This window comes from Carcharodon carcharias, chromosome 1 (assembly GCF_017639515.1).
Source record: "Carcharodon carcharias isolate sCarCar2 chromosome 1, sCarCar2.pri, whole genome shotgun sequence".
Classification (NCBI taxonomy): Eukaryota; Metazoa; Chordata; class Chondrichthyes; order Lamniformes; family Lamnidae; genus Carcharodon; species Carcharodon carcharias.
Window position 1 is genome coordinate 226,028,707 of NC_054467.1, and position 25,051 is coordinate 226,053,757.

General features: G+C 45.2%; 1 protein-coding gene across 1 annotated transcript in view; it reads left to right on the plus strand.

Annotated features, from left to right (window-relative positions):
* loxhd1a (lipoxygenase homology PLAT domains 1a) overlaps nucleotides 1-25,051 on the plus strand; it is a 287,997-nt gene that overhangs the window by 183,507 nt on the left and 79,439 nt on the right. Inside the window, exons 23-27 of the mRNA XM_041183529.1 lie at nucleotides 4,876-5,036; nucleotides 5,920-6,214; nucleotides 8,261-8,412; nucleotides 23,576-23,709; nucleotides 24,690-24,838. Coding sequence (XP_041039463.1) covers nucleotides 4,876-5,036; nucleotides 5,920-6,214; nucleotides 8,261-8,412; nucleotides 23,576-23,709; nucleotides 24,690-24,838 — 891 coding nt within the window. The remainder of the gene's footprint in view (nucleotides 1-4,875; nucleotides 5,037-5,919; nucleotides 6,215-8,260; nucleotides 8,413-23,575; nucleotides 23,710-24,689; nucleotides 24,839-25,051) is intronic.

Below are 25,051 nucleotides of genomic sequence, written 5' to 3' on the forward strand. Positions count from 1 at the left end.
CCATGTTGCTTGTCATTGCTGCCAGATAGCAGTGGGCAGGCATTCCAGAGTTCCGTCATTCTCTCTGTGTGCTCTCAGAACCTTTAAGACCATAAGACCAAAAGACGTAGGAGCAGAAGTAGGACATTCAGTCCATCGAGTCTGCAATGAGATCATGGCTGATCTGATAATCCTTAATTCCACTTTCCTGCCTTTTCCCCACTTTGCTGTGAGGCTGGCCCCCATCTCATCAACATCAGTGACCGGTCATGCTGTGCTCCTGAAAGGGTCGGGTGCTGAAAGCTGACAAAGGATCAGGAGCGTTTTAAGTTTCATGGCCACAAATCCATGATATGACCTGGATCACAGAGCGCAAGTGAGCTGACCTCAGCCAGACAGGAGTCAGGCATTCACAGAGGTGATGTGAAGATCTATGGAGTGTCATCACTGCATGTTGTCATCATCCTCCTGGAATCTAGTGACTATTAGGGCCTCCGCTGCAACTCCATGACATGAGCCTGAGCACTGAGGGTATGTACGCTGCCATCGGCCACACAGGAGTCAAATGTTCACAGATGCAAGGCGAGGATGTCAGGACTGTCCTCACTGCATCTTGTCATCATCCTCCACGAATCTTGCGGCTTTAAGGGCCTCACGAGTGCACCTGGCCAATGCGATGGCTTAACGCCAGCATCCTCACCTTCGAGGACTTTTTCACAGTCATCCTCTTTGATGTCCTCCTCATCGAAGGAGAAGTGCAGCTTTTCCACCTCCTCCTCAGCCAGGTCCTCTCGCTGTTGCAGTGCCAGGTTGTGGAGTGCACAGCAAGCTACAATGATGCGCCACACCCCCTGGGGACTGTATTGCGATGCTCCACCAGACATGTTGAGGCACCGGAACCTCACCTTCAAAATGCCTATCGTTTGCTCCACCAAAGTCCGGGTCACAGCATGAGTCTCATTATACTGTCAATCTGCTGCAGTCGGAGGCCACCGCACGGGTGTCATCTGCCATGTCCTCTGTGGGTAGCCCTTGTCCCCGAGGAGCCAACCCTGCAGCCTCACCGGACTCTGGAAGAAGTTAGGGATCTGAATCCTACTAAGGATGTAGGAGTCGTGGACGTTCCCTGGGAATCACGTGCAGACCTGCAGGATGTGTCTGTGGTGGTCACACACCAGCTGAACGTTCAGTGAGTGGAAGCTCCTCTGGTTGACGTAGTTGACTGCTTGTTGCCACAGAGATCTAAGCACTTCATGAGTGCAGTCAATAGCACCCTGCACCTGTGGAAAACCTGAGATCTGTGCAAATCCCAGCGCTTTTGCTTCCTGGCTTTCCTGATCCCGGGCGAAATGCACACAGATCTCTGCCTTCGCGAAGATGGCGTCCATAACCTTGTGGATAAACTTGTGCTTGGAGGCTTATAAGATCCTGCACAGGTCACCTATGGAGCCCTGGAAGGAGACACTGGTGTAAAAATTGAGCAGTAGATGCCCTCGATGTCCTCATGGCGCCAAATCCTGCAACAGGTGGCAAATGTGACTGACCAGTTCCCTAGACATGCGCAGTCATCGGCAACTCTGAGAACCAGTCATCTGGATCTATGAACCCTGGATCAAGCGAGATGTCTATACCTTCAGCTGTGTGCACAGCTGTTGCCCTTTCATCTTGAGGGTGATACTCCTCCCTTTGCCAAGCCAGGTGCCTCCGCCACTCTCTTCTTCTCCTTCTCTGTTCCCTGTAAGCCATGAAGCACACCGCTAAATCAGCAGACTCCATGATCAAAGAGAGAGATGCATGGGTATTGTCCTAGGAATCTCTCTTCATTAAGTTTGAAGGCCCCTTAATGCATCCCAGAGAGTATTGGCCACCACTTGGATGGCCAGTGTGTAGTGCGCTCATTGGCTGTCCGAAACCCTACCCACCTCCACCCCACTCCACTTGACCAATTGGCGGCAGCTTCGGCCAATGGACTGCATGCTGTGTTCTCCGCTCAGGCGCAGGCATTCTCCTAACCCACACTGCAAGGCTGTGCTGTTAGCTTGAACCATGATGGATACTGGCCCAAACCTTAATAAAGACATTGCAAGGGGCTGTGAGCGCCTCCACCAGTGACTGCGCCATGGCCACCTTTCACAAGGGGATTGTACAACTTGCCCAGTCGGCCAATTGCTCTGCTGGCCCCTAAAATGCACATTAATTTGCAGCCTGTGCCCGAAAGGTGAGAAGGTGCGGAGGATTTGGCGGCACTTTCATGTTTTTGCGTTGCTTGAGTGAGCAGTAAAGCTTCAGAGGCCCGACTCTAAGCAAATCAATAGAGCTGCAGCTGAATGGTCTCAGCTGCAGAAGAATGCTGTCTTTTGACAAGCTTTTCCAAGCAGCACCTCTTCCTTGATGTCCTACAGGCAATGCTTGCGAGTGCTGTGCAAAGTTGTGTTCCCCTCGAAGTTCAGGTCGCCAGGTGCATGCCTTTTAAAGACAGTCACGAAGCACGCCATTCTGAAGTCACGTCAACATGGGGGAGTGATTCCGGTGGGCAGGGCTTATAATGAGATGCTAAAGCATTTTTTTTTATTATTCGTCCATGTGATGTGGGCCTCACTGGCTGGGCTAGCATTTATTACCCATCCCTAATTGCCCTTGTTCAGAGGGCATTTTAAGAGTTAACCACATTGCTGTGGGTCTGGAATCACATGTAGACCAGACCAGGTAAGAACAACAGATTTCCTTCCTTAAAGGAAATTAGTGAACCAGATGGGTTTTTATGACTTTTGGCAATGGTTTCATAGTCATCACTGAACTTCTAATTCCAGACCATTTTTTATTGAATTCAAATTCAATGGTGGGATTCAAACCCGAGTCCCCAAAGCGTTACCCTGGGTCTCTGGATTACCAGTCTAGTGACAATACCACTATGCTACTGCCTCCCCTAGAAATTAGGCTCCCAACATACGGTGGTGGGAAGCGCGGCCTGGCATCGATGGATGGACCGGACAAACACAAACCGGTCAGGAAAGTTAGATCTCATGGGATACAGAGGAAGTTGGCAAGTTGGGTCCAAATTGGCTGAGCGACAGGAAACAAAGGGTAATGGTCAATGGATGGTTTCGTAACTGGAAAATGGGTTTCCAGTGTTATTCTATCGGGCCCTGTGTTGGGGCCCTTGCTGTTGGTTGTATATATGAATGATTTATACTAAAAGTGGGAGGCATTTCTGGGAAATTTGCAGATGACAAAAAAATTGGCCGTGTAGCTGATAGTGAAGAGGATAGCTGTCGACTCCAGAATGATATCATGGTTTGGTTGAGTGGGCAAAGAAGTGGTGAATGGAATTCAATCTGGAAAAGTTTGAGGTAATTTAGGGAGGACAAACAAAGCAAGAGAATACTTAATAAATGGGAGGGGTTGAGGAAGTGATAGACCTTGGAGAGCATGTCCACAGGTCCCTGAAAGTGGCAGGACAGGTGGACAAGGTGATGAAGAAAGCATATGCAGGGCTTTCCTTTATTGGGCGAGGTATTGAATACAAAAGCAGGGATGTAATGATGAAATTGTATAAAACATTGGTTAGGCCACAGTTGGAATATTGTGTACTGTCCTGGTCACGACATTACAGGAAGGACATAATTGCTCTGAAGAGAGTGCAGAGGAGATTTACAAGAATGTTGCAAAGAAAATTGCAGCCATGAGGAGAGATTGGATAAGCTAGGGTTGTTTTCCATAGAACAGAGGAAGCTAAGGGGTGACCTAATTAAGGTGTACAAAATTATGAGGGGCCTAGATAGGGTGGGCAGGAAAGACTTGTTTCCCTTAGCTGAGGAGGTCAATTACCAGGGGGCATAGACTTAAGGTGATTGGTGGAAGGATCAGAGGGAACATGAGGCAAAACTTTTTCACCCAGAGGGTGATGGGCGTCTGGAATTCACCGTCGAAGTTGGTGGTTGAGGCTGAAACGCTCAGTTCACTTAAAAGATACCTGGATCTGCATCTGAAGTGCTGTAACCAGCAAGGCCATGGACCAGATGCTGGAAAGTGGGATTAAAATGAGCAGCTAGTTTCTGTTTTCTCTTTTTGGCCGTTGCAGACACGATGGGCTGAATGGCCTCTTTCTGCTCCATAACTTTTCTATGGTTCCATGGTTCTAACTGGTTTCACAATGGCGTGAAACCGAGTTTTTACCTTCTTGCCATATTGCCTGCCCATGCCTGGCTTGGTGCCCGATGCCAATGGGACTGGGTGATTCTGCCATATGCCTTTTGTGCTACTACATGGCTTGGTTTGAAATAATGCTCCAGGTTAACCTTTTCTATCCCATTTACCATTTAATAACTGATATATCCATATAAAGTCTTCCATCATTTACCTCTGAGAGGCTGAAGAGTTTTCTAATCTTTCCTCCAAACTCAGACCCCTGGAAGCAAGAATCAGCCACATGACTCTTCACTGGATGATTTCCAGGGCTTCTTGTCTTTAAAGAGATCCTTTTTATTTAGTTGATTCCAAAGCACAGCAGAGACAGGCTATGTGCTATTCGCTTGCTTTTTTGGGGAGACTCCGGCGCACTTACCTAATTGTCTGAGCAAAAGAAGCCTACGGCGGTCCCATCTTGTTTGAAGCCTGCCAATTTCAACCAGTGCCTTCCAAAGTGCAAAGGTACCTGGCGGTAAATTTCCAATCCTGCAGGCGGACCGGGGAGCTGTGCTGAAAAGGGGTGTGTACATGTAATGCACCTACAGCATTGGGACTCCAAGGCCTACTAGCCCAGCTTGCTGCTGGGGCAGTTACTTCACCCTCACTGAATTTACATCCCCATCTCAGCTGAACACATCCCCATTGATTGTCTTGTTATGTATCTTAGTGCTTGTGCATCTTATTTTCGTTCCCTGTGTCTTTGACCAGTGATCAACTATGAGGTAGTGGTGCACACAGGGGACGTCTCTGGAGCTGGTACTGATGCAAAAGTCTTCATCCAGATATATGGAGAGCTTGGAAAGACAGAAGTAATCCGCCTCCGAAGTCGCTCGGACAATTTTGTGCGAGGAGCAACAGAGATGTTTAAGGTAGGCTCGAATAAAGGTTAATTGAAGGACGGGCACTGGAGGGATCAGTTGTAGTCATGATGGAAGTATGAATATTAGATGCAGCAACATTGGGATGATAAAGGGGGATTGAGGTTGGTAATTACCTGGAAGATGAAAATAAGCAGTGTTTACGATAATTGGGACCAAGAGACTCACCTCTGCGTCAAACAAAGTGGCATTGTTGCATATAGTCTAGGTCAGAATGAGTGAACATTAGTTAGAGAGATTAAGTTGGAGGTAGAGTATGAACTTTTAGCAGAATTCGGCTTCAGTCTTCCCAGTGTTGATTTGAAGAGATACTTACTCACTTATGTCTTAATATGAGATACATCAGGTGGTCAAATGAAGTGTGGAAGTGTAGCATGCACGTGAAGCTGGAAGGAGGTGAACAGTGTATGAAGATCATCCCTGTGAGGTAATGGAAAAGCAATAAAAGAGCAAAAGAGCTTGTAAAAGCTAAGTGAGGAGGTCTGGAAATTATGCACACAGTAGCTGTTTCCATGTGGTGCCAGTCTGATACAGTCACACCAGCCAGCAGCAGATGCATAATAATACCCCCAAGCCTGTCAAGGCCAGCCAAAGTATCAAAGAAACACAGATCCTCCATGCCAGGGCTGCCCCTAGCTGTGCAAGCGTGCACACCTGGAGCCCAGGCGATGGCACTCGTACCTGCTCCACCATCATTTACAAAAACAGCTGAAACCAAAGAGACAAGAAAGCAAAGCCATATCCTCAGAGTGTTTGCAGTGAGCTGGTTTTAACTGGTCCGTAGGCCTCTTTGCATCCAGCTTATCCGATGCCTGTTTTTAGAGTAACTCAAACCCTGTGCTCTCACTGATCCAGCTGATTTTCATGTACGTAGATCGAGGCCTTGAACGTTGGCAAATTGATCAAACTGCGAATTGGTCATGACGGAAGTGGCTTGGCTCCGGGCTGGTTCCTGGAATCAGTCACAATCAATCGACTGAGCTTCAGGACTGTGGAGGATGACAAGAAGAAGAAGAAAAAGAAGAAGAAGGTTGAGCGGGTTGCTGATGACCTGCAAGAGGAGATAGTGGAGACCTACACCTTCAACTGTCAGCGCTGGCTTGCCAGAGATGAGGAGGACAGGGAACTGGTGGTGGAGCTCTTGCCCGAGGAAAGTGATGACCTTGAAGGTGAGTTAAAGAGGGCCAGCCTTAGGGAAAGTGATGCCCTGGCCCTTTCTTTGAGAGTAAGCATGTGGTTGGATTCGTGAAAATTTCAGAAATAAAGTTGTAATCTCAAAGATTTTTTGTAATATAAATAATAAGCGATATAAGTCATAAAGTAACATGATAGTTGAGTGATAAGCTAAGCGTTAAATTAATCACAAAACCAAACCTAAATCATGATAACAAATAAAAATGTATTCATCAGCACCCCAATTATCAGTAGCCAACTCTGCATGCCTTCTCTGTCTTGTAGCTTTCACTTATCAACGCACATTGCCTAAATCAACAAAAAGGCCAGCACTTTGTTTGTATTGCATTGTACCTGTGGCCACTTGCTCCATTTTTGATATGGAAGCAAAGTCTGATAGTGAGTTTTATGTGTTGTTTTTCCATGGGCTAGTACCTACTCCATTTACACCATGGAACAGCATTCAGAACAGTGTATGTAACACAAAAACACCATGGGCAGAAATTGGATATGGCCCAATTTCAGACAAATAACTAACTGGCAGTTCACTCAAAATTGGGCCTTGGGCCTTATGTCAGTACTTTGGGCAAGATGCTGGCACCTGCTGTACCTCCTGAAGAAGCACTCCCATTTAAAAAGGGTGAATTTGAGGCTGCTTGCCTCGCGGCAGAGGCCTTAGGTAAATCAGGGGAGGAGCGAAGGATAATAGAAAGGAGGCTGACCCTGGGCTGGTGCAAGATTGCTGCGTATCAAAATGCTTTTTTAAATTATACTCCTTTTTTATTGGTAGTCATTACTGAAGACTCCTGAGTGGAGTGGCGATTCACTGATGCCAGCCCAATTTGCAGACTGGTTCTAAAGCAGGCATTGGACCCCTCATTTAATTATGTAATGGGCCTGATGCATGAAAAATCAATATGGGGCGAGATGCTTCTCAGACACCTTTGGGCCATGTGCCATTGTAGCCAAATAACGCTACTTTTACAACCACTTTCCACAGCAGGGAGGGACCTTTTTCTCCCTGATGCCTCTCTGTTTGGTTTTAGACTTGGCAAAAGTGGCAATTCTAACTCAACCTAATTTCACTGATGCAGTCTAAGCATTCTCCATATCTACTTAAATATTAATTTATAGAACCTGTTGTATAAGGTATATTGAGGCATCAGATCATCAGACAAGCAATAGGGAAAGTAAATTGATGTTAAAACAGATCACTGGGATAGACTAGAGGGCTGCACTTAATTTGTTCTGTACTTGCCCTGGACATTATCAACGGTGGAAAAATGTTCTGCTGCAAGACCTTTTGACAGGCTGGTCCACCTAATATGGTTGGCTCTTCAGAGTGGATTACAAGAACTTTCTGTGTTGGGAGTCTTGCCCCCTCCTAAGATTCTGTTCATGGAAGGGTGGAGCGTCTGCTTCTCCCATGGTCCACAACACACACACCCCCATAATGTTGAGACCTTGATACATCAGGTCCTGCCCTTCCAGCCCACTAAGATTGTACCAGAAGTGCCGAGGATTTTCAGCTCCACACTTTGAAACAGGAAACTTTAATTTTTTCCCCTACATATTTTGTACGCAGACTGCCTAGTTCTCCCATCATTCTCCATCTCAGGTAATCTATCCAACTGGAGAGAATCTGGTCCTGTTATTATATCTACTGTAATCCTGGGTTGCATTATCATCAGTAGCCTAAAGGTTAATCTATAATTGATAGAATTGGTATTAATTGAAACCTAACCTGCCTGTTGGGAAACAAATGGGGTTGGGCGTAATGTCAGTATCACACCCAAGCATATACTATTCTTCATTGACTTCAATATAGAGTAAAATTGTGTAGGTGTTAAACCAGTGTTTCACCCTCGATCTCGACAGTTTCCTGACAGAGGTTAGGATAAAATTGCCCCCACCCCCTCCCCAGGAGAACCAATACCCCTTGAAAGATTAATTTATTAAATTTGCATTGTCACAACAACCACACAAAGCAGTAGCAACCAAAGATATCAGCAGGGTTTGCTTCATGTCTGTTCAATTTATAGAAAACTCATACACGGTTCACGTGATTACTGGAAATGTGATGGGTGCGGGAACAGATGCCAACGTCTTTATTAACATTTATGGCGAGACAACAGATACAGGAGAACGTTGCCTCAAGATGTCAAACCATCTCAACAAGTTTGAAAGAGGACAGGTATGATGCAGTTGTTGGACTGGTTGGGGGTGTGGGTGCAAGAGGGTTAGGGTTTATCATCCCTAGTGATTGCTCAGTGTATAGATGCATGATGAGGTATGACAAAACGATATTAAACCAGGAAGGCCCTAGGTTCAATCTCGAGTCAGTGGCAAATTAGCTGATTTAGCTAAGACAGCCATAAACGTCACTCAACTTCCTCAAACTTCCTTGTCAAAAATTCCACTATCCAACAATCTTTTCCTGGTAGTATATGTAGTTGGACATTTTGTGAAGACTGTTTATCTGGCTACTGGCTTGCAATACCTAAAGCCGCACATTGACAACTGGGTACTCAGGCAAGCTCTAATAAATTTGCCAAAAATATTTCCCTTTCATAAATTCATGTTGGATCTGTATTAAATCATATTATTTATTTTCAGTCTTGCCTTCTGCCCTTACAAGAGATTTCCATTTTTGTCTCTGATCAGGTCCATCCTTCCTTTGATCTTTATATTCCTTACCTCTTTGTATTTATTCGTAAGAGGCCTCTGGGTTCTGGGTTTCTTTGTATGATACTGCTAAGTTATTCTCACACACTGGCCCAGATATTTGTTCCTGGGTCGGAGAGCAGAGGTAGGACATTTTCAGGCTCCGCCAACCTGACCTGGAGAAAAGAGGCTCGGAAAGTGGTATTTTCATTCTGACGGGGTGGGCTGGATTAAAAGTTGGGCCCACCACCCCCAGAACGTGTGCAGAGGCTGCCGGGTGCGGAAGTTGGGCAGAAGGCCAGCCTCTGTGTTCCAGCACTTTGTTGAAGTTATTAAAAAATGATTAAGACATGAAACATCCCTCCAGACCTCACCCTCATCCCCCCCATATACTCCTCATGCTCCATCCATGCTAATTTATACCACCCTATGTCCTCAACCCACCCCTCATGGCTCCTCATACCCTCCATGTCACACTATGCCCCTCTAACCACCCCATGGTCCCTCATACTCCTATGCCAACCCATGCCCCCTCTACCCACCCCCATGGTCCTTCATACCTCCCATGCCATTCTATGCTTCTGTACCCACACCATCACCCCTTGTACCACCAATGCCAACAGTGCCAACTCATACCAACCCACGCCCTCCATCCATCACCTTTTGCCCTTACCCCCTCAACGCCAATTCACCTAGTGTCCACCATGGGCAACCCTCAGGATCCATGCTGAAATAAATATAGTTATGTATCCATTAATGACATCACTATTTTAAAAAACTCTCATTGATAAAAAAAAATCAATACATCAAAATTCCTTCAACTAATCTCTTATGAAAACAAGGGACGGGATTTCCCGGTCCCATTGCAGGCAGGACCCGCCGTGGGCAAGGCGGCGCCCCAGCCAGAAGTCCATTGACTGGTGGCAGGACTGGAAGATCCCGCCGGCAGGTGGGTGCATAAAATCTGATCGAAGGGTTTCATTTAAGTGCTTAACCTTTTATGGAAACAAACATTTCTATTCTAGAACCATATGGAGCTGTCAATCAAACTGCCCACTTAACAGGCACTCCACTGCGGTAATGTTAGGTTGTAAAATCAGTCATGCTGCACAAATCCTATAATTATAGCACCCCGCCTCCCTCCCCACCTCTCCCCAGGCTTATGTCAACAGACAGAGTGAAATAGCAGGCATTGATTTTTTTTCAACTCCACACTTTTTTAAATTTAACTCAGCTGGGCTTTAATTCCCTTGCCAGCTTTGACAGTACCAATTAGTTTTGATCGTTCCAATGAGTTTTGATAGTTCTTTGCTTTGAAAGTTCTTTAACAGCTCTACAGTTCTTTGATAGCCTGACAGTTCTTCAACATTTTAATAGTTCTAGTGTGTTTATGGCATGTTTTATGCACAATCATGTCTACTTTTAACAATCCCAAGAGGCACCTGACCTACCACAAAGGGTGCCTTACGGCTCCCAAAGGAGGCTTTGCCTGTCCCAGAGGGTGCTTTACCTCTCTCAAAAGGTGTCTTACCTTTCCCAAAAGGTGCTTTACCTCTCCCAAAGGTGACCCAGAACCATATCCAAAGGGTACCTACCCTGGTTATCCAAATGAATCCACAAGGTTCAGATCTGCTCCTACCAGGTCTAATCTGCATACTTCAGGTTTCAGACACCTATCTCACCAAAATCACATGAGTGGAGGCAGCTGTTGATTTATATAGGCAGCTGGGCCCAGGAACCATGGATGTGTGATTTATAATCCACCCCCATTCCCCCTCCCTGCAAAAATGGTGGAGGCTGGGTTGAGGGCGGGACTTGCTGTGCAGACAGAGAGCCTCTCCCTCTGTACGGAAATTCAGGCCATTGCCTTCGCCTTACTTCCTTTCTCAAATCTTCTCTATACTTTATATACATTGGGTTTGATTCTCTACTATTTCAGGAATTTTACGTTGATCATAAAATTCCTTTTCTGATTTAATTTAAATTTCTGTATCTTTAGACACCCAGAGTGCTATAGCTGTGAATATATCCAGTCTGTACCAAACCCATCTCTTCTTTGAAGGCCCCTAATTGCTCAATTACTGCTTTACCTACTGACCTTTAATTGCAATCTACCAGGGAAAGATCCCTTTTCAATTCATTGAAATTAGCTCCCTCCAGTTGAATATTTTCAAATTCAATTTTTCTTTATCCTTTTCAGTAACTATTCGAAACCTAATGATATTGTGAACGTTGTTTCCTTATCGCTCCCCCAATGAAACATGTTCCACTTGATCCAGTTCATTTCCAGAATTAGATTCTGTACTGTTTTCTTTCTCATTTGACTGTAAATGTCCTGATTAAGAAAGTTTTCATGTACACACATCAGGAATTCCCTCTCTTTGCTGTTTATGCTGTTACTATCTTATGTTTTCTAGTGCTCAGTAATGTTTTCTAGTGCTCAGTAGCTCCAAATAATCACATTTTTAGATTCAAAATGCTAGAATTTTATGGAGTATACTTGTACTGCTTACAGCAATCCATGTGGCTGGTGGACTGATACATTGTTGCTCAGCACCTGATTTCAGTGCAGCAGTAAATGTGGCACCAGATGTAGATCCACATAACAATTAGTTCCTAACTTTTTACGAATAATGCAACAATATAATACTATCCTAGTCCATATTTGCATAATCGAAATCCTTCTTTATCACTGCTCTGTAGTTCTTGTATCTATCTGTTATTTGCCTCTCTCTTCTTCCACAGTAAATCCTTTTTTAACACTGCTCTGTTTAACATTGTTTCACTTTAACATTAGTCAGTTAATGGGACCTGTAGTCCTATATAGTGTTGTGAGTTTTACATCATTTCCCATGATCTGATGTAGGGCTGGGTGACCTGTCACCGCCATTTTGGAATGGCCTGTCCCGCTCCCTGACCCTTCCTTTTTCCGCCAACTCTCCGGATTGTGGTCTTCCCTGCTCCCTATCCCACCATCTCACCGATCCTTGCTGTTGCCATACCACCTGTTCCCGACTCTCCCGCTCATTGCTTCCCTCTCCTGAACCCTCACTGTGAACAAGGGCTCTGGAGAGGAGCAGCGAGATGCATTCTTCAACTGTCAAAAATGCTCCTCTTGCCTCTTGCCGCTCATCTCCAGAGCTCTGGCTCATTGCGAGGGTTTAGGAGAGGGAAACGGTGAACAGGGGTATTTAAAAAAAACACATCGATTATCACGGTCCCAGCTTGGCACTTCTGCATCATCATGACCAGCAATTGCACAATCCCGGAGCTCTAGCTTCAGATCAGATTTGGATCTGGACCTTGACCAGGTGCAGGAGAGGAAAGCGGCTAACAGGGGAGTTGGGGAGTGGAAGGTTCGGCAAGAGGGATGTTCAGCAACAGGATGAATCAGAGAGTAGCAGAGGCAGCAAGTTGGAGGGTCAGTAGCAGGAGGGTGGGTTAGAAAGCGGGAGAGGCCACAAACTGGAGGGTCGGTGGGACGAAATGTCTGTAGCGACCAGGAGGGTCAGAGAGTGGGACATATGAAGAGCAGGAGGCTCAGGAAGCTGGATTGGCAGTGAGCAAGATTGGCAGCAAGTGGGAGGTATTGTAAGTAAAAAATTACCATATTTCTTTTATATTTTTAAATTTATTTTGAAAGTTATTTCATTTACTAATATAGGAATTTAGCAATGTGAAGTGGAAACTTACAGGGTATAATGTTTTAATTTTTTTTTTCTGATGATTAAGGTCCTACAGAACCTAACTACAGCTTTTACATTGGTTTTAAGGGGAAAATATGATTCTATTAAAGTCTTTTCACTTAAAGTCACAACTTTCAGAACATAGCAACGACTTTAAGTGAAGACTTACTCTATTTGGTGGCTGTAGTGTACACCCAGCAGCATAGTAGCTCCTCCATTGTTCATCAGTTCAAACCAAACAGATTCTGGATTTGAACTCTCAAAGTATATCATCCCATTCCAGTGGTGTAACAATGTAATCAATACTGACCACCCTCCAGTATTCCCTTTCATATCTTTCCCAAATATATTTAATATTCATACAGAAATATCAAGTGCCTCTTTCTCCTGTTTTTTGAGCCAGGTCTCCATTATTGTCGTTTATATCATTATCCCACGTGGCTGCAACTCACCAACCTCCTCAACCACCCTCTGTGCATTTAGGCACATGTACTCCAAACCCATCATAGTCTACTTTGCAATTCCTCCCTGTCTAAACACTCCTATTTCTGAATTACTCCTTATCCCTAAAGAATTCTGCTTTGGACACCAAGAAATAGATTTCATAGTCTTGAGTATATTAACAGCAAGTATTTATTAACAACTCATATATAAATATACAGTAGAGGGTACAGGTATGGAGCTGACTCCATCCTAGGTCTTTACACATCTCTGTCTATCTCTAGACTGCCCCTGGCTCTGAGTCATGTGCCTTCTTACATCACTGTGTGGGTGGTGCTGTACTCAGTCCCCCATTAACTCTGTATGTACCAGACCCTACTACTACACCTCCCCCAAGTCTTTATCCCATGGATATGGAGTTACTTTAGTTTACTTAAAGTCTTACATTGCTAAGTCTTGTACATTTATCTTACTTTTACTGTCTTAATGTTATTCCAACATTATTACTATTGCTGTATTAAACAATTAACATTAAATCCATTCTCCCCTTCAAGTCCTTGAAGTTAGAGGTTCAGGTGATTGGGAGGCCTTATAACCTTTCCAAATCTTATTCGCTCATTCTGTCGGGAGAATCATAGGCTCTGATGATCCTGGTTCTTGTTTTTGGCTTGAAGGTTGAACTGGCATTTGGGTATGGTTTCATTCGTTTCTTCCATTGCTTGATGTTAAACCATACCTGGTTGGTCTGGCCGGTTTGGCAATGCATGGCTATTGTTACTCTTGATCGTTTCTTGTGGGGTGAATGAAAATGGTATTCGAATGCTTGGCAGTGCTTTTTCTTCTTCTTTTTCTGTTTGGCCCATTGGGAAGCTCTGAGGCTGAGGAAGGGCATTCCTGCAGCAAGAAGAAGATTGAGTAACATTCTCATCTCAGCTTTTTGTTGTTGATGGTATGAGACTGCTATGAGGTTCCAGCATTCCCTGTGGTTTTTGGCACACTGACTGGATGTTGCCATGTGTGCACAGTATTTACCAACTGAGCCATCATCATAGTTGGCTCCTCAGGCTGTTGATCCTTTTCTGGTACCACTTCCACTGGAGGTTCTATGGTAATTTTGTGTGTGGTAGGTTGGTCCGGTGACTGGGGACTTTCCCGGACCTGAAATGATGATGGACAAACCTGCTCCACAAAAAGAGAAAAGAGATCACAGATTAAATCAGAGTCTGAATATTCTTTAGTGTTTGAGGACTCAGGACTGTGCTGTTCTGGCTGGCTAATGGCAGTGGCAGTCTTCTGCTGTCTAGAGGAGATCAAGGGCTACACAGGCATCCCTGCTTAGAAGAGAGAGAAGCTGATTCCAGACAACGTGCATTAGCGGAAAGATCTGTTTGTTGCAATACCTCAGTAGTTCAAAGATCGTGCCGATGACCAGGAGACGGACTCCTCCTGATCCGTCCAGTGGAGTGCCCGTTGTTCGAATCCAAAGGGCTTGGAGCCATGGTTCCTCATCTGACAGGACTACCACGCTGGCACCTGAATCTAATTTAAGCTTTGTTAGTTAACCATTTACCAGGATGTCAGCATTCCAAAACAAAGAGCTGCATTCTCTGGTGTCACCTGAGAAGCATGGTTGTGTGTCTCTAGGGTTTTCGGTCTCGATCTCTTGAATGACCTTTTGGATGTCTGTGTGGTGCTGGGTTTTGACTTGCACAGTTTACCAAAGTGTCCCTGTGTGTTGCAGTGGAAGCATTGGGCAGTGCTCACCAGACACTGATCTCTCCTGTGAGGGCGCTTCACACCACAGCGCTGGCAAGGTCACTCTGCTGGGCAGTTCAGGAATTGCTTTCCCTGGCTTGGATTGTCCCTGCATCTTCGTGACCTGATAAGCTTCTGCCCCATGTTGCATTCTCTCCCCTCAGGATGGCCCTGTGTTGTTTGCGTAGCTCAGACAGTCTAGCTAACTGGATTGCCTTGTCTAAGGTAAGATCATCCTTAGCTGATAGGAGTTCAGAGAGTGAATCATCTGCAACACCCACCACAATTCTGTCACAGATGAGCTCAGACTTTAAATCTCCATATTCACATCCCACTGCCATCCTGTATAGATCATTTATGAAGGAGTCGACAGGTTCCCCAGGCAGTTTAACTCTCTTATTGAATTTAGCTCTTTCTGATATTTTATTGGACCTCAAGTTGAAATAAACATTGAAGGGTTTTAAAACATCATCAAATTTGGCAGGTAGCTCATCAAAAGCTTGTCATGTGATGATGTCATCTGCAATTGGGTCAATCAAATGAAGAAGTGTATTGATTTGTTCTGCTTCTGATTTTATTATTTAGGCCTGCAGCAATGCTGTAGCTTAAAAATCTTTTCCTCCAAAGACTCCAAATCTATGACTGGTCTGGGCCAGTGGAGCTGAAAGTGTGGAACTGTGATCCATTTTGAAGGGTTTTTTTTTAAGTGTGGCTACAGCTTTAAGAGATGACAGGCTTCCAAAATGGCGTTGCTGTTCACTGCCGAACAATGGATCTTCTCGTGTATGCCGGTTTTTGGCGGACTTTCCAAAATGGTGGTGACATGTTTCTGCGTGAAGAAGAAGGGTCCGCAATGGCTGAGTGGGTGGGCTGGCTGCCAACTTAATTTAATCAGCGATAGGGCATTACAATCGGGGAGTATAGAGAAGAACTGTAGGCTTGCTGTTTAGGAAATCGGACAGTCGTGAGGTACCCAAAGTGGACAAAATTAATTGTTAGTTTAATTTTTTTTCTCTTTGCCAAACTCGGGAACCACATGTTGAGAGTCGGAGTCGGGGATCGGGATTAGCAACAGTTTTCTTTCAAGCGGCGCTTCTGACTGAATGAATGAAAAGGGGCTTCTCAGGACTGACTGTGTCCTAGATTTTTTTTAAATGATCTAACCCTTGTGGGCTGCGAGCTCTGCTTGTTGAAGCTGGACCTCCAGGGGAGATTCAATGGAGTCTTATGCTGGAATAAAACCTCTACCTTTTTGCTTCCAGGATCTTATCTCTCTGGAGCTTTTTCTTCCCAGTGAATTTTCTCTGTGTCTGTAGCTTCAGTTGGGAGTTTGTTTCAGTTCAGAATCCATTGAAGGTGTCCTTTTCCTTAGTTTTTCTGCATTCTTGTGAGGATAAGAGTTTTTGATCCAAATGCTGCCAGCATGAAGAATCCTGCTTCGGACTTCGTAGGCTTCGTAGTCTTGAGTATCTTAAAAGCAAGTCTTTATTAACAACCCTTAACTATTTATATGTCTACAGTAGAGTGTACAGGTATGGAGTTGACTCCATCCTGGGTTCTTTACACATCTCCGTCCATCTCTAGACTGCTCCTGCCTCTGGGTCATGTGCCTTCTTACATCACTGTATGGGCGGTACTGTACTCAGTTAACCCTTTATGTACCAGACCCTACTACTACAATCCCAATGCTATTTGTCTCTCCCTGTCTTCTACACACCCTATATCTCCTCTCTAATGTACTCCTCCCCTTGCCAAATTTGTTTAAATCCTTGCCCTCAGCATAAGTTAACCTCCATGCAAGGACGGGTCCAAATTCTGCTGATGTGCAACCTGTCCAGCGTGTTCATGTCCCTCCCGACACAGTCCCAGGAATCTGAAGCCTTTCCTTTTGTCCTTTATTGCCCATCCCTAATTTCCCTTATTCAGAGGGCATTTAAGTGTCAACTGGTGGGTCTGGAGTCACATTTAGGGCAGACCAGGTAAGGACAGCAGATTTTCTTCTCTAAAAGGCCCAGCGGAACCAGGATTTTATGACAATCAGCAATGGTTTCATGGTTATCGTCAGTCTTTTAATTCCTGGGGCAGAATTTTCCTGTTGGTGTGCAGAGGCAGGCCCCACATGCCGATGCATAAAATGACAAGCGATGATGTCGAGTGTGCGTCCCGATGTCACTGCGCGACATCACGATATTCGGGAAGGCCAGCACGCTATAAGCTCGGATGCACACCCGCCATCAATTAATGGGCCAGTATAGGCCCTTGAGGCAGCAAATGATCTCAATTTTTCGCAGCCCATATGATCTTCAGGACATCGCACAGGCACAACGGGCAGGCGGGTAGGAGACATTTGTATAAACCTCATCCACAGGCGGGATAAGAGGGGTGAGTGGGGTAGCGAATGTGATCTTTAAGGTATTTAAGTTGAAAGTTACTGATACTTGCCTGGGTGAGCAGGAATACTTCAACACTCAGACCAGCTAGCATGCTAGGACAGGAATAAAAACCTTGGTCAGGACTCTACAGTAAAGATCACTTCTAGGGCCTTGCAGGTTTCAGGAAGCCTTCCCTTAGCCAGGGAATGGGAGTTGTGCTCTCCACTGGAGGCACCTCCTCTGAGGCGGATGGGAGGGCTAGAAGGGGGAGGAGGAGGCCAGGAGTCCACAATCAGCCTCCAGGGGAGCCACCTTTGGGATGAGAGGCACAGGCACAAGGGGCGCAGGGCCAACACCAAGTGCAAGGTGGAAGGGGCCGCAGAAGACGCCAAAATCCTGCTGCCAGGGTATACAGACAGCAAAGCAGCTACCTCAATATGCCTGATATCCAATGCCGAAGGAGGCTCCATCTTTCAAGGGAGACAGTCACTGCCATCTGTCAGATGATAAGCCATGAGATCTCTCCTAACTGTGTGGGTGGACACCCCATGCCAATGGCTCTAAAGGCCACAGCTGCCCTCAACTTCTATGCCTCTGGCTCTTTCCAGGGCTCAGTGGGTGATCACTGTGGAGTCCCCCAGTCAGCTGTCCGCACTTGTGTCAAGCAGGTGACAGATGCTCTGTTCATGCATTGACTTTCATCCATTACCACTGGGACCAGGCAAGCCAGACACAGCAATCCAGAAGCTTTGCAGCCATTGCTGGCTTCCCCCGCATCCAGGGTGCTATAGACTGTACACATCTGGCCATCAAGGCACCAACAGGTGAGCCTGTGCCTTTGTCAACAGGAAGGGCTTCCACTCCATGAACGTGCAGATAGTGTGTGACCACAGGATGCAAATTCTACAAGTCTGTGCAAGGTACCCAGGCAGCTCCCACGACACTTACATCCTCAGACACTCCCAGGTGCCGAGGCTCTTCGGTGCTCCAGCCCAGCTTGATGTATGGCTGCTGGGTGACAAGGGCTATCCCCTCAAAAGGTGGCTCATGATGCCTCTCTGCTATCCAAGAACAGAAGCTGAGCAGCGGTACAATAGGAGCCACGGCACCACAAGGGCTGTGGTGAAGAGGAGCATGGGTCTTCTCAAGATGCGCTTCCGATGCCTGGACCATTCAGGGGGCGCACACCAGTACCCCCCAGATCGTGTGTCGTTGACCTATTATAACAATACTTACACTGATGGCTGAGTTTTTATTCTTAGATTTTCAAAACTATGGGGGGATTTGAAACTTATTCTCGGAAACTCTTGAATTACAAGGGCTGTAACTTCCAAGCTGCAGGGCAATGTAACTGGGGGCTACCTTAAAGACGCGCCTCCCCCACAGAAGTTCCCAGGCAAAGTTTGCATGGCAGTCAGTCCAGAAGTGTAAACTTCCGATGGGCAATTGTCCTGCACTGGGAAGTATTCGAAAAAGCAATTTAAATTGCTAACTTGGTTCCGACTGTCTTACACCTATAGTTACTCAGAAAAAGTTAGAATAATTAAAACCACTTCTCGTTTCTGGATAACTATTGTACAGAACTGCACTGACCCTTTACAGGACACACCCCACATACTGAACCCACAAGAGACTCCCCACCCACTGACTAACCCCCATGGGATTCCCCCACAGTCCCCCCCACAGGACTCCCCCCCCCCCCCCCCCCCCCCCCCCCCACCCCACTCCATGGCGGGACTGCCACCCAACCCCCAAACCCCGAGGGGACTAGCCCCACAACCCCAAGGGGCTCCCCCAACCCCCAAGGGACTCCCCTGCCCAACCCTAGGACTGCCCCCCACCCCCGACCTCACCACCTGGCCCGACCTGACCGAACCTCCAACCCCCGCCAACTGTCCAAATCACTCCCCAAAATTTGCCCCCACTAGGCTGTCCAACCACCTCCCCAAACCCCTCCCGCCCTCTACCTCCCCAGCTGTCCAACCACACCCCAACCCCCGAGTACCCAGTCAACCCCCAACTACTGACCCCCAGTGCCTGACATGCCCGCTCCCCTTCCCCACATATCAAATTACGAATTAGGAACAGGAGTCAGCCACTTGGCCCTTCAAGCCTGCTCCACCATTCAATAAGATCATGGCTGATCTGATTGTAACCCCCCCGCCTAGCCCTGATAACCCTTGTTAATCAAGCATCTATCTAGCTCTGCCTTAAAAATATTCAAAGACTCTGCTTCCACTGCCTTTTGAGGAAGAGAGTTCCAAAGACTCACAACCATCTGAGAGAAAAAATTTCTCCTCATCGCTGTCTTAAATGAGTGACCCCTTATTGGCATGGATAGAAGATTGGCTAGCTAACAGGAACAGAGAGCAGCCATAAATGAGTTTTTTCTGGTTCGCCCCTTATTTTTAAACAGTGACCCCTAGTTTTAGATTCTCCCACAAGAGGAAACATCCTCTCCACATCCACCCTGTCAAGACATCTCAGGATCTTGAAGGTTTCCATCAAGTCACCTCTTACTCTTCTAAACTCCAGTGGACACAAGCCAAACTGGCCAAACTTTTCTCATAAGACAACCCGCCCATCCCTGGTATTAGTCTAGTAAGCCTTCTCTGAACTGCTTCTAATGCCTTTACATCTTTCCTCAAATAAGGAGACCAGTACTGTACACACCACTCCAGGTGTGGTCTCACCAGTGCGCTGTACAACTGAAGCATAACCTCTCTACTTTTGTATCCAATTCCCCTCACAATAAATGATAACATTCCTTTAGCTTTCTTAATTACTTGCTGTAACTGCATACTAACCTTTTGTGACTCATGCACTAGGACATCCAGATCCCTCTGAACCTCAGAGCTCTGCAATCTCTCACCATTTAGGTAATATGCTCCTTTTTAACTCTTGCTGCCAAAATGGACAATTTCACATTTTCCCACATTATACTCCATTTGCCAGACCTTTGTCCTTACTTAACCTATCTATATCACTTTGTAGCTTCCTTGCTTCCTCTTCACAACTTGCTTTCCTACCTATCTTTGTGTCATCAGCAAATTTAGCAACCGTACCTTGAGTCCCTTCATCCAAGTCATTTATATAAATCATAAAAAGTTGAGGCTCCAGCACTGACCCCTGTGGCACAACACACGTTGCATCTTAGATAAAAGCAAAAAACTGCAGATGCTGGAAATCCAAAACAAAAAAAGAAATAAAAATACCTGGAGAAACTCAGCACGTCTGGCAGCATCTGCGGTGAGGAACACAGTTAACGTTTCGAGTCCATATGACTCTTCAACAGAACTAAGTAAAAATAGAAAAGAGGTGAAATATAAGCTGGTTTAAGGTGGATGGTGGGGGGGTGCGGTTAGAGCTGGATAGAGGGCCAGTGATAGGTGGAGATAACCAAAAGATGTCATAGACAAAAGGACAAAGAGGTGTTGGAGGTGGTGATATTATCTAAGGAATGTGCTAATTAAGGGTAGAAAGCAGGACAAGCAAGGTACAGATAGCCCTAGTGGGGGTGGGGTGGGGTGAAGGAATCGAAAAAGGCTAAAAGGTAGAGATAAAACAATGGATGGAAATACATTTAAAAATAATGGAAATAGGTGGGAAAAGAAAAATCTATATAAATTATTGGAAAAATGTGGGGGGGGATCGGAAAGGGGGTGGGGATGGAGGAGAGAGTTCATGATCTAAAATTGTTGAACCCAATATTCAGTCTGGAAGGCTGTAAAGTGCCTAGTCGGAAGATGAGGTGCTGCTCCTCCAGTTTGCATTGAGCTTCACTGGAACAATGCAGCAAGCCAAGGACAGACATGTGGGCACGAGAGCAGGGTGGAGTGTTGAAATGGCAAGCGACAGGGAGGTCTGGGTCATGCTTGCAGACAGACCGAAGGTGTTCTGCAAAGCGGTCACCCAGTCTACGTTTGGTCTCTCCAATGTAGAGGAAACCACATTGAGAGCAACGAATGCAGTAGACTAAATTGAGGGAAGTGCAAGTGAAGTGCTGCTTCACTTGAAAGGAGTGTTTGAGCCCTTGGACGGTGAGGAGAGGGGAAGTAAAGGGACATGTTACATCTTGCCAACCAGAAAGAGACTTACTTATGGCTACTCTCTGTTTCCTGTTAGCCAGCCAATCTTCTATCCATGCCAATACATTACCCTCTACACCGTGAGCTTTTATTTTCCACAGTAACCTTTGATATGGCACCTTATCAAATGCCTTCTGGAAATCTAAGTACAGCACATCCATCTGTTCCTCTTTATCCACAGCACGTGTGACTCCTTCACAGAACTCCAATAAATTGGCTAAACATGATTTCCCTTTCTCTTAAATCACGCTGACTCTGCCTGATTGCCTTAAACTTTTCCAAGTGCCCTGGTATAACATCTTTAATAATAGCTTCTAACATTTTCCTTATGACAGATGTTAAGCTAACTTGCCTGTAGTTTCCTGCTTTCTGTCTCCCTCCCATTTTGAAAAAAGGAGTTACATTTGCTAATTTCCAATCTAATGGAATCTTCCCCTAATCTAGGGAATTTTGGAAAATTAAAACCAACCCATCAACTATTTCACTAGCCTCTTCTTTCAAGACCCTAGGATGAAGACCATCAGGGCCTGGCCATCTGTCAGCCCGCAGTTCCAACAATTGCTCAGTACCACTTCTCTGGTGACTGTAATTTTCCTGAGTTTCTCCGTCCCTTCCATTTCCTGATTTACAACTATTTCTGGGATATTACTCATATCCTCTATAGTGAAAATTAATGCAAGATACCTGTTCAATTCAAATGCCATCTCCTTACCTTCCATTACTGATTCTCCAGACTCACTTGAATGGCTTCCTGTACCAAGGTGCCATGGTCAGTTTGCTCATCCACCCTGCAGCCCCCACTCTCATCCACACAAGCTGAGAGAACCCCAAACCTGTTGGACAATTGCAGAGGCTCACACTCATGCACTCCTTAGGAATAGAATTGACTTTTCCACTTAACAGATACTTACCAGTTAGCTCCTTCCCTGTAGTAGAGCAAACACCAATTGCTGCAGGGTGAAAAAGTCCAAATCAGCATGGTGTTTTTGCATTATATTCCTTTTATCTTCTGTAGATGACGAGCCTAGGGAGTTCAGTGAGGAGGGGAAAGAGGTACTCCTTTGTTTTGTTCTAATTTTTTCACCCTGCAGAAATTGTTTTTTGCTCCCTCCCCTCCTCACCAAACTCTCTCAGCTCACCAAACTATCAGACTCCATTAAAGTCGCACTCAGTGCTGGTTGCACTGAGAATGTTGGAAGTTATATGTTCTGAAACAAAGGGACTGAGTGCAGGTACAGAACAAATCAGTTTGAGTTTCTACCTCCCTGTTTAGGTCCTTGGATGAGACTTAGAATTTAAACAGCACTTGCAGTTAAATGTTAAATCTATACGATATTAGATTTTTAGAAAGAGACTTAAGATTCCCTCAACTCACCAGTACTGGGGAGGGGATGGCTTAGTGCTATTGTCACTGGACTAGTAATCCAGAGACCCAGGGTAATGCTCTAGGGACCCGAGTTTAAATCTTGCCACAGCAGATGATGGAATTTGAATTCAATAAAAACCTAGAATTAAAAGTCCAATGATGACCATGAAACTATTGTCGATTGTTGTAAAAACCCATTTGGTTTACTAATGTACTTTAGGGAAGGCAATCTGTCGTCCTTATCAGGTCTAGCCTGCGTGTGACTCTAGACCCACAGCAATGTGGTTGACTCTTAATTGCCCTCTAAACAAGGACAATTAGGGATGGGCAATAAATGCTGGCCTAGCAATGCCCACATCCTATGAACGAATTTTAAAAATTCTCACGCTCTGTTGAATTTCCCCTGCAAAATTCTCAAACCACTTATCTGAAACCTACCTTCTCCCTAACTTGACCTTTAAACTCACCTGATTTTTGGCAGCTGGTGCTGTAAAACAGGGGGCATGGCCTCCTTACCTCTGATTCAGCAGCACTCGACTGAAGGCCTCTGGAGCATGCTGCCCTGCATGGTTGAGTCGGAAGGTCGGGTGAGACAGGTTGAAAAGCTTACAAGTTAGGAAAGTAGGAGCAGAATGGCAATCCTACCATTTAATTTTAGCTCTCTTTTTCTCTGGTTTCTGATTTCCCTAATTTTCGGATTCCCTGTGGGTGAGTTTCCTGCTCCCACTGTCGCTGGGTCAAAATCCTGGAACTCCCTCCCCAACAGCATTGTTGGTGTGCCTTCACTGCTTGGGTGGTAGCAATTCAAGGAGGCAGCTCATCACCGCCTTCTCAAGGCCAATTAGCAACGGGCAATAAATACTGACCTTGCCAGCTACGCCCTCATCCTCTGAAGAAATAACTTAAAGAAACCCCCATACTCATGTTGCTCTAGGATATTTGTACTTTTTAAAATATTATTATTACATTTTGTTTTTCAATGTAGGAAGACATATTTTTGATCAAATCCATTGACCTGGGTGTGTTAAGGAAACTACGCATTCGACATGATAATGCAGGAGGAAATGCAGCCTGGTTCCTGGACAGGATGGAAATTGTTGATGAGAAGGATGATACCACGTGAGTATCGATGTGTACAAAGTGAGAGTTGGAATTCTAGTTTTTATACTACATCAGAAACATTTTCACCAGTTTACAAATATGTTTCCCATTCCTATGCCAACATGCTTTGTTTAACTAAATTAATTATTTGTCTGAAGCATAAATCTCATTTTATTTTAATCTGAGTGTCTAGTTTGTTTTTTGAAAAGATCTGCAGAGGTATGTCTATCAAGAATGTTTCAAGGGGTGGAAGAATTTTCCAAAGATCTTTTTTAAATTTGTTCCGTGGAACGCGAGAAATCTACTGGCCATCCATAGTTGTCCTGGGGCATTAAGAGTCAACCACCATTCTGTGGGATTGGAATTACATGTAAACCAGGCCAGTTAGGGGGTGGCAGATTCCCTTCCCTGAAGTACATTTGTGACCAGTTGGGTTTTTTGGAAAACAAAAAGCAGAAGATTTCACAAACATTTTTTTTTCTGACATTGGCCCACAGGCTATCAGATTTATGGAATCCAATTCCAAACTTCTCATCATAGGATTGAATTCATAACCTGGTGGTACCATAACCGCTATCGGCTACCACAGCCAATCTACACTCTACTGGCTTCCCAATGTTTGTTGGCCACTAGCAATACATCATTTTCCATTGGGTATCCACTCAATCCAACATTAATCATGGTGCTTTGGGCACATTATATTAATCAGGTATAGTTAGTCGTCATCAGCGCTCGCTCGGGCAAGGACATAAGCTTTGCCCATCCTTAATAATAAATGGCCAATAAAAGTATAAGTAACTCACTTAATAACAACCTTTATAAAGGTTAATGGGACAAATGCAGTAATATGGACTTCCCTTATAATGCACACATTTATTTAAAACTCTCATGGGGATGGAAAGACATGGTCAGGCGGATGTCATTCATAAGTTTCTTATTGCAGGCCTCACAAATGTTGCTTTATCAAATAGGAATTATACATTGTTCTATTTCACCAGGTATTTCTTCCCTTGTGAACGATGGTTAGCTGTTGATGAGGATGATGGGCAGCTAGCAAGAGAGCTCGTTCCTGTAGATGAGGCATTCCTGAAGAAAGATTCGGACAGAGATGAACAATCCCAGGCAACACTAGGCCTTGAGCAGAAAGGTGAAAAAAGTTATTTAAAAATAATTCTTCTTTTCCAGCCTCACAAAGTTTAAGTTCAGACCATGGGCATATTTTATAACTCAACATATATTTTATTACATATCCTGCTACCTCTGTGTCTTACTTAGGTGTCATCTTTAAGCATTAGCTATGGTTCACAAGTAGGCTGCAGGACGTGGATTTAAGCACCACTTCAGAGGCTTGAATCCATAA